Below are 10461 nucleotides of genomic sequence, written 5' to 3'. Positions count from 1 at the left end.
TGGTGATAACCAACAGCTTTCTAATTGGACTTAAGAACTGCTCAACAAGAGGGAAACCATGCCTAGTTCTGGCACATAGCTAACTACTCAGTGCTAGTGAAGTCATAGTTATCGGAGGGGAAACTATAGCCACTAACTTACTAAACCAGCACAATCCCTAACAATAATCTATAGATGTTTTCCCTTATACTCACTGTACTGGTTGGTTTTGTGTGTCAACTTGACACAAGCTGGAGTTACCACAGAGAAAGGAGCCTCCGTTGACGAAATGCCTCTGTAAGATCCATCTATAATGCATTTTCTCAATTAGTGATCAAGGGAGAAGGGCCCAGCCCACTGTGGATGGTGCCATCCCTGGGCTGGTGGTCCTGGGTTCTATAAGAAAGTAAGCCAGTAAGCAGCACCCTCCATGGCCTCTGCATCAGCTCCTGCCTCCAAGTTCCTGCCCCGTGTGAATTCCTGTCCTGACTTCCTTTATTGAAGAACAGCAATGTGAATGTGTAAGCTGAATAAACCCTTTCCTCTCCAACTTGCTTCTTGGTCATAGTGTTTTGTGCAGGAATAGAAACCCCGACTAAGACTGCCCCAGATAAGTGTGGTCTTCACCCTCATCGAGTAAACTTCTGTTTCCACCAGAGACCACTACAGAAAACTACAACCAATCAAAATGTAGGATTGTGGAACGCAGTCCCGATGAATATACTTACAAAACGTTCTGGCACCTAAGGCTCAGGGAACATTGTGAAAGAAGAAGCAAAAGGATTGTAAGAGGCAGGGGATCAGGGAGTCTGTGCCATGATACTGTGTCTTCTAATAACATCAGAAGCTATACCCATCATGTCTCAGCAACACGATTGCCCAAATGTGAGCTGAACAAGGAGGACACCAACAGACATGCCAAACTGTATGGGGGAAAAGCCCATGAGGCCTCAACCCTACACAAAGAGCCATAGGTAACTGAGGGAAGCTGGTAGCAGAGCAGGTGTCCTTTTCCAGGGAAGAGCACACCGGTTGGTTGTCCAACGGCAAAGCTCAGCTCTGACAACATACATGCCAGTAACATTAGATAGACTGAATGGGTTATATTTAGAAAACTATGTGTATATGCTTATACAGATCTGAATGCAATGACAATTAATGAAAAAAGAGGCCATGAATTTAAAGGTGAGTCGGGGTAGGTATGGGAGGGTTGAGAGGGAGGAAATGGAGAAATGTTGTAATTATATTATTGTCTCAAAAATTTAAAAATTAAAATAAATTTTAAAAAACAGGGGGCAAAAGGGAAGGAAGGAGGGGAAGATGGGAGAGATAAACAGGGTTTGCATAAAAAACTGGTAAAAGCAAACATGGGGAAGGGGTTAATGTCAAGATACTAGACCTTTCTTTGCTATGATTGCATAATAGAACCCCCTGCCTATTCTTTGAGTCCCAGATACGTCTTTGTACCATTTTCTGCCTCAGAGAACATGTGAACTTTTACCTGCATGGAACAGAAGTGACAAATGCAGTCACTTTGTGCTGTGTAAGAGGTGGCATCAGACACTTCTTTGAAACATCCCCTTTTATTGTTGGGAGAAAATTATGTGAATGGGCCTACATATAAAGTAGTAGTCACTTCTGGGGACGGAGATATTTAGGAGTTGGTGGCTCAAAGGAGTCAAACTCCTGCATAAAACCAAGAGCTGCTGGGCACAGCTGCACACATCTGCAACTCCAGCATTTTCAGGCAAGAGGATAAAATGTCTGAGGCCAGCCAGGGCAACTCTAGACCCTTGTGGGGCAAATGCTGTGTATTTACATGTACTCCCCACCCCTGTAAGAAGGTCTAGAACTTAATCTTCAGATTCTAGAGGCTTCTGGAATCCCACAAGGAGATAAAAGTTTCACTTCTCCAAAGATATGCTTATTTCTGTAGAAACTTTTTTTTTTTTTTGAGAAGATGGCCCAGATGTGGCGGTCTGCAGGACTCAGCTGTCTAGTTCCATGAGGGTCCAGGGATCAAACTTAGATCATCACACTTAGCAGCTAGTGCTGTCTTACCAGCACAACATGTATTTCAGTATGTGGGTTGAAGCTATGTTTCTAGTCATTTATCTCCTCAGGGCAGATTTGTTTCTGATCACTAGCTTCCATCAGGAGCTGAGACCCAGAGAATGGGCAGAGCAGTAAGCTAGGCCTGGTATGCTCTTTCTCAGGCCCAGGACCAGCCTGAACATGGTTTAGCCTGGACCAGACCAGCAAGTGTTACACTGTTTCAACCTGCACAGCCCAGGAATTAGGAAATATCGAAGTATTAAGGGATTGGAATTTACTATTGTCAATCGATTGGCCTTGAGCAACATCACAACATCATCCAAAGAGGAAACAGTTGCTGGCACAGGTGGCAACGAGTTAAGAGAGATGGCTCAGATAGGTAGAGGAACCTGCCTTGCACTCTTTGGGCTTGTTCCATGGGCCAGGCCCTTGGTGGTATTCATACCTGCTAAAGGCAGGGAACATTGACTGTTCCACAGACCAGCTGGGATAAACTCCCATTGCAGGCCCAGAAAGACTGTGAGCAGCCACACGAAAGCATGCAGCTCCTGAGCTGGACTGTGCTCCTGACACTCTGAACCAAAAGCTCTGTTTTGAATCAGCACTGGGTCCCCAGCACCTAACACAGTGTAGTGCAGGCCCTTGGAAAGTAAAGAATAAAGAAGTGTTCACTGCTAGACCGTGGGTGCCTGTGGGGACCATCTCTACACCAGCATGGTGTCACCTCTACTTCTGCCATGGACTCCTGATGACCATGGTGCCAGTATATTTCTCCTCACTAGATATTCTCAGCTCAAGTTCATGGCATCCCGGGTCTGACTGAGGTTGACTGATGGAGACATGCTGAGGACAGGGAGGAAGTAGCTACCGTGGGTTGGAACCAGGATACACGCTTTCCGTTTACTGAATGGGAGAACTGATTTTCATCAGAGGCCATCACCATAGCCACATGCTGGACACTCGAGAGTGAGTCCATCTTTCCTTTGTTCACTTTCCGGTTCACATCTTCAGTCATCTGTTACGTCATCTGACTCGTTCATCTATTCATTCCTTCAGGCATCCAGCATCCACAAACCCTCGTGCAAGACTGGACAGGTGCAGAGCTGCGTTAGCACATGGATGAATAATCATATAACAGAGCAGGTAACATGAGGTGTGTGCACACATCTTACCAAGGGACACAGGAGGAGGGAAGGGAGGGAGGGAGGGAGAGAGAGAGGGGGGGGGTCATAGGGCATTCCATCACCCACTGGGCATTTTGTACCCTATGAAAGGCAGATAGCTGTCTGTCTTATCAAAGACTGGGGTTGGGATAGAAGTTGGGGCTGGTTAAGGACCCCCACCAAGTCTTCTCTTCTTTCTCTCCATGTGTGGTCTAGAAGGAAAGGTTCCAAGTTCAAATGGGCACATCCCCCCGTTTTCCCATCTTCTCGTCTATGATGAGGCCTTTAAAGACCAACCACGAGAAAGAATGAAGCTCTGAGCCTAGGCAGGAGTGGCCCCAGAAAGGAGGCACAGAAACGTCAGGTAACTCTGTGCAGCTGGATGTGTGTGGCTAAGAGCCCATGTTGAGTGCCATGGGAACTTCACATTGCTTCTTTGACACTTTGGCAGGTGGGGCACCTAAAGAACCAAACTACTCTGCCTGCCCTCTGCCCTCTGCTGCCTGCCCTCCCTAGCCCTGAGCGTCCTGCTGGGCCGTGTGCAGGGCGTCTGGCCCCAGGGAGAGGTGGGGTGAGCTGTAGTCCACACCTACACAACTATAAAGAGAGAGCCTGCAGCAGCTGCTACCTCAGCCTCCCTTTCTTAGCCGCTCACACACCTGGACCATGGACCCTGGGGAATGCACGTGTATGTCTGGTAAGTAAGAAAGCCTCCCTGGGGGGGGGGGGGTCTTAAAACTTTACCTCTGTAACCTGAAGGCAGCATGTGGGACTATTGGAAACCCCTTTACTTAGGCGCTTTGGATGAGGTTTGTCCTGAATCTGCAACCTTTGGGTCAGCTTGCACTCTGTCGGCTCCCAGCCAGATGTGCTGAACCGGATAGTCCTGGTCTGGGGAATAGTGATGGAAGGGACCTGAAAACCTTAGTTCTTCTAGCTTCAAATCCCTAGTGGCAGCCACCAGAGTAGGGAACAGAGCTATGACCCAGAACCTGCACGCTTGGTTTTGATCTTCAGCTGCCATTCATTCACCAACGCATCTGATTTATGGGCCTCAGTGTCCTCTTTTGCAAATTGAGGTTACTCACTCTGGGTGGCTCCCATACTATAAAGTCTATGGAAAGGCTAAAATTAGCAAACACAGGGAGATGCTTAGAGGCTTGGCTGGGACCTCAAGTCAGTAAAAGCCAGTTGTGGTGGGACACTCTAGCACTCGGAGGGCTGAGCAGCAGGAAGAGGATCCCATGTTCAAAGCCATTCTGGGTTGCTTGGTGTCAGGAAGAATGTTGACCAGAAGGAGGGAGATCGGGATTCAAAACCATCCTGTGGGCTCTCAGCCTTGAAAAATGGCACCTAAGAGTTTCAAATGCATCTTTCATCCTGAACAGTAGGGAGATCTGTCCCCAAAACTTGGAAAAGATACAGAAAATTCTAGTGTTCTGAAACCGAATATGGTGCACAGGATGAGTTGGGAAAAACAAAGAAATGTTGAGTCCCTTTTATGAAATAGAAGCAAGGTATGGAGCCCCCTGGGATCTCTGTGCCCCTTTCTGCTTTCTGTTCAGGTTTTCCATCTGGCCTTGTCAAAAAGTGGTTATGAGAGCCCTTGATGGTTGTCCTCGTCTGGGGTTAGCCTTGTCTGTTAGTTCTGAATGGACATCTGTATCACCTGTGTTTTTAAACTACTGATTTTTTTCTGCCTCACCCAGAGTTATAAATGAACCTATTTAAAGGCTTGGGGTCGGGAATGTACATTTTCACAGGTCATCCCGGTTTGAGCCCCCAGTCCCCATCCATGGCCTGTCACTAGAACTACTAGCCCATCCAGAGCCCTGGATCACGTTCAGCATCAGCAACGCCATCTTGTCTCGCCTCCCCCATCTCCCCTCCCCACACACACACACCAAGGAGAATCTGTAGCAGTGACCTTGTGCTCACTCAGTCTCTGTCCTCTCTCCTAGGAGGGGTCTGCATCTGTGGAGACAATTGCAAATGCACTACCTGCAGCTGTAAAACCTGTCGTAAAAGTGAGTATTGGCACCTGGACGCTGCCAGGCTCGAGTGTCCCTCACTGTCACTACCTACCCCATGAGGGTAGTACAGGGAATTCTGGGAACTTTTTCTCATCCAGAGGGATATGATATGACATCCAAGGAGACTCCTGGGACAAAGCTCCCCTGGGCTGCAGCCCACCCAGCTCTAAGGACATCCATGGTATTTGAATGTGATATTGGTTCTGACCAGCCCAGTGAGGAAGAGGATAAAGCCTTGGTTTGGAGTACTGAGCCCTGGCTTCTAATCTTATTTCTGTCATGGCTGTGACCTTTGAAAAGCCCACCATCTGTCAGGGGTTCTGATGGACCCTAGGAGACCTCTTAGGTCTCTTCTTCCTCTCATACCCCACAGCCTCCGGGACCAGGGTTTCCTGCTACTTCCTCTAAGGTGCTGGCAGGAGGGTGGGAAGCGAAGGGCCACGGCTCATCTGTCCATCTCCTAACTTTTCCAGGCTGCTGTCCCTGCTGTCCCCCAGGCTGTGCCAAGTGTGCCCGGGGCTGCATCTGCAAAGGGGGCTCAGACAAATGCAGCTGCTGTCCCTGAATCCCACCTATGGCACTGGGAAGTGACTACATAGAACCTGAGTCGAGGGATTGAATTTGTATAATAAGTTGTGCTTTTTATATGTGTGCCCACATGTGGGGCCGGTGACGTTCTTGGAGCAATAAAGTTTCCATTCATGGCTGTCTGGTGGCTCGGAGTATTGTTTAACCCTAATGCTAACCAAGAAGGACCAAGAAGGGCTGGCTCTATTGCAGAACCTCTAGCTGCCCACTGGAACCCCACCCGCAGGTAGCTGCTCACTGATGCTCACTTCAAGATACTGCAACTGTGCCTGGGGCTTTCTCCTACTTTACACAGGGCAGCCATGAGTACAGGAGAGTTCATGGCCCTGGAAACAGGTTCTAACCAACACCAAGCAAAACCCAGCATTTCTACACTGTCTTCCAGAAGTCTGCAGTGGCGTTGAGTTCACAGCTAAGAGCCCACAGTTAACAGACTCTTAGGTTGTCTTCCTTATCCCATGTTGTGGTCCTCAACTAGAGCTTTCTGGGATTCCCACTCAAAGAAACCTTTATTTTGTTTTGTTTGGGTTTGTTTTGGTTTGGTTTCCATTTCGTTTAGTTTCCTTTCGTTTTGTTTTGTTTTGTTTTGTTGAGATAAGGCTTCTCAGTGTAGTTCTGGCTGTCCTGGAACTCTATAGACCAGACTAGACTCAAACTCAAGAGTTCCACCTGCCTCTGCCTCCTGAGTATTGTGATTAAAGGTTTATGACATCACCACCTGGGGCCCAAAGATACCCTCTGAGTGAAGGTCTCCCATAATGCAAGTCTGTCTTAGCCTGACTATGCTGGCCTAATCTTGATCCAGGTGAACTCACCCAGCAAAAAGCTTGTGGTTCTGAGCTCTGACCAGTCACGAAGAGAACCTGTATGTGTGTGAAAAAAACAACAGTCGCAGTACCAACACACAGTCACAGTTTAGTTACTTGGGCCAACACCGGGTTGGGGCGACAGACACATACGCCAGCAAGGAAAAAATGGTGCAGACGAAAATAATGTCCCCCAGAGATTTCTTTCGACCTGGGCTGGTTCACCCCTCCTTAGGTAACCTGGTGATCTCCCGCTCCTGGGAGGTCACCATATGATGCCGAACTTATTACGGACACCTGATCGGCATAGCGCACTACAGCCCAGAATTCCTGGACTCAAGCGATCCTCCTGTCTCAGCCTCCCGAGTAGCTGGGACTGCAGGCATGTGCCACCGCGCCAGGCCCCCCAGAGATTTCTTAAATGGCTTTTTAGATGGACTGCTGAACTACTTGGAGATGCCACAGGTAACAAATGACCACTGTGGGTCATTCAAAATGTACTTCTCAGTGCAGCATCAGGTAGAACCCAGTCCATGAGGTACTTTGCATTTATGCCAAGAGCCAAAGGTAAGGCCTTCCTCTTCACAGTCTGTGGGCACAGAGGCAGTGACAATGCAGCCAAGGGTGCCCAAGGCAGCTTCAGGCACAAGGAGGATCGGGATGAACTTCCAACGACTTGGTGCTGAGCAGTCTAATCCTCCTGCCCCCGTTGCTGTTTAGAAATCACCAGGAGTCTCCCTGGGAAAATTTTCACGCTCTGCCCAAGAGCAAGCTGTGCTGCAGAATCAGCATCTTGGAACAATGGAAAGGGCACGGCCTTTGGCACTGGATATTTGGCACCGGGTATTTGGCACCAGATATACCATTTCTGTCTGTGTGGCCTTAATCAAGTCATTCACCCTCTCCAGGCTCAATATCCTCTTCCATCCTCTGTAAAGTCCCCTCCCAGGGATACACAGAGAAACTGTGTCAGAACACCCATGTACAGAGTAGGCTCCCCGTAAAGAAGGCTTTCTCTGTGGCCGAAGTTTACTTTTGGCTTTTGTTTATTAGTCTCCAAGAAAGCCCCTGACTAGTCACCCTCCAAGGCTCTAGAGCGCCTGCCAAGGTCAGGGTGTTGGGAGTTACACCCTTCAGGACCAGGCAGGCTGTCTCAGGCAAGTAAGCTGGCTACTCTTCCTGCAGCCAGGGCCTTCTTGTCTTGCCCAAAGGCCAACAGGTTAGCCATATTAACCTCTTTTCTTTCTAACACACCTTCAAAGGGGAGAACCGCCCCTCCAATTCTCATTTTTACAATAATACCACCAATATAATATAGATGCTTACTATAAACTGAACACTTGACACACCTAGCACTGTGTGAAATGGTTTTGAAATGTTATCTTACAGACTGTTCACAATCAAGAACACTTCAGGGCCAGACAGTCATTGCTACTAGAGCACCTGCCTCAGAGGGTCCCTCTCTGATTACCCTCTCCATACACTGAGAGTCTAGACCAGTGACACAGCTCAGTGGGTAAGCGCTTGCCACATAAGCCTGATGACCTGAGTTTGCTTACCAGAACTCACACGAAGGTGGAAGGACAGAACTGATTCCACAAACGTTATCCCCTGACCTCTACCCGTGTGCCATGGCCAAGCACATATACCATATCTCCTTTTCCTCCTAAACACACACTAAAAGACAGACAGACAGACAGACAGACAGACAGACAGAGGCTTTTTTTAAGAGTGTCTAATGCACCTAGATGTGGTAGTGTGTGTACCCACACATCTCTAATCCCAGATCTATAGGTCCAAAGTAGGATGTCCAAGCAGGAGTCATTCAGCCCCACCCCTCCCCCTAAGTTCGTTTCCCACCTTCTGGACAATATTTTGATTACCTGGGATCTCAGAACCCAATTTCAGGATCTGTTTATGACCCCTTCCTCATACCTGACCTTCCTGAGGGCGGACCCTGCATGGCTATCAGTCTCTTGAAGCCTAAACCTGCAGGATGCTCAAGGGTAGCCATTCTCAGGGCTGAGGGTGAGGGTGGGGTAAGGACACATTAGAAATGTGAGCTTTGCTGTCTACAGAGAGCAGAACAGGCTGGGGTGGGAGGAAAGGGGCATGGGATGCAGACAAGTCTTCCCTTTGTGTTTTTGCCTCTGCCCACTCCAAATGCTAGGGGCATTTCTACACTAACAGCCATAGAAGAGAATGCTGTCCTGAAATTTGATCTCCAAATGAGGAAGCCGAGGCTTAAGGCAGTCAGTGGCTGGCTCTGCATCGTAAGACCTGTGAGGGGCAAGACAGGGACTTGGTCTGGTCTGCCTGACTGAGGTTAATTCTTGCCCAAGTTCTATGAATAGCTATGAGAAAAGACAGGGGACAATGTCACGTGAGTGGTCCCTGCATGGCTCAGTGCTTTAGGGAGTCCCATATTACAGCTCACAAACCCTAAGTTTGTTACAGAATACAGGGCAGCCTCTATCACTCAGGAGCAGATGTTTGCGTGGCACTGTGCGATCTAACAGCTCTGATGTCAGCTCTTGCTAATGCTGTTCAGGACCCAGGAAAACACCCCTCTATCTCCTGGCCTGAATCCTCAAAACAAAAACAGGATCTTTGAACATCAGTAGGGTTCATGGATTGTTCAGATACCAGTGTGGGAGACAGACAGCATTTTCAAAGTTCAGGGAGAACGTTAGTGGTGGAAACGGCAGAAAATGAGAATCAACCAGCATGTCAGTTTATATTTCTCACAAAGCAAGACTGCTATTGGTTACTGAGATGGTTTCAGTGAAAATGGCTCCCACAGATCCAAATGGACCTCATATACTTGAATCCTTGACCCCCTCGCTGGTGGAACTGTTTGAGGGAGGACTAGGAGATGTGGCCTTGTTGGAGGTGTGTCACTAGGGAGCGGGCTTTGTGGTCCGCACCAATCCTAGTGTCTTTTCCTCAGCCTGGCAGTTGTGTCTCAAGGTGTGTGTTCTTGGCTACTGCTCCAGTGCCATGCCTGCTTGCCTGCTGCTATGCTCTCTGCCATGATGGTCATGGACTCTGATCCTCTGGAAATGTAAGCCCTAAATAAATTCTATTTTTCTAGAAGTTGCCTTGGTCGTGGTGTCTTATTACAGCCATGGAAAAATAAGTAGGACAATGTCACATGCTATCATTTTCTGTTAGTGAGATCTATCCAATTCCCCCTGTTTTTCTTTGTATTCTGAGAATGTTTAGGACTGTGTGATTAACTGCAGAAGTTTCGCAGGAATATTTGCAGTGCTAAGCAAGCCGTATCACTCACAAAAATGTGCATTAGTTGTTAAATATGCACATATTTAAATGCTATAGAAAGATGTTTGTGGGCCCCGATATTAAACTATTTTAAGTCTCAAATCCCCAGTGTAATGGTACTGAGACAGGGACTTCAGGACATCACGAGGTAACGAGGGTGGAGCCCTCATGATGAGATTAGTGCCTGTCTATAAAGAAATAAAAAGAATGGGTGGTCGGGACTAAACGCTTTCAAAATTGTTAGAAAGATTGCAAAAATAAATAAACAAACCTATAAAAATGTAGAGCCAGATGGCAGGAGAGTGTCTGATGAAGGTCTAACTTCCCTTACTTGCAGATAGCCATTCTCTTTGTGTCTGCTACCCACATGGCAGGTCTACAGAAAGATCTATTCATCGTAGTTTCTGTCTCTCCCTACTCCCCCACTCATTGACCCTTTCCTGGCCCAAACAAAGCAAAACACCTAGAAGTCCTCCATAGACTTGCTGGTTGTTTGAGCTGTGACTTTACCTGTCCCTTGTTTATTCATAAATCTGGTTCAACTCATCCTGACAT

At 47.8% G+C, this 10461-nt stretch overlaps 1 protein-coding gene across 1 annotated transcript; it reads left to right on the top strand.

The window, feature by feature from the left end:
* The first annotated feature begins 3831 nt into the window (after positions 1-3831).
* Mt4 (metallothionein 4) lies at positions 3832-5936 on the top strand. Its single transcript, XM_028770468.1, has 3 exons — positions 3832-3894; positions 5159-5224; positions 5704-5936. The coding sequence occupies exons 1-3, from the start codon at positions 3864-3866 to the stop codon at positions 5793-5795; spliced, it is 189 nt and encodes a 62-aa protein (XP_028626301.1). The 5' UTR covers positions 3832-3863; the 3' UTR covers positions 5796-5936.
* The last annotated feature ends 4525 nt before the right edge of the window (positions 5937-10461 follow it).

Source organism: Grammomys surdaster, unplaced genomic scaffold (assembly GCF_004785775.1).
Source record: "Grammomys surdaster isolate TR1022 unplaced genomic scaffold, NIH_TR_1.0 201, whole genome shotgun sequence".
NCBI classification, from domain to species: Eukaryota; Metazoa; Chordata; class Mammalia; order Rodentia; family Muridae; genus Grammomys; species Grammomys surdaster.
Note: the sequence above shows the minus strand (reverse complement) of the source record. Positions and strands in the feature narration are given on the sequence as shown.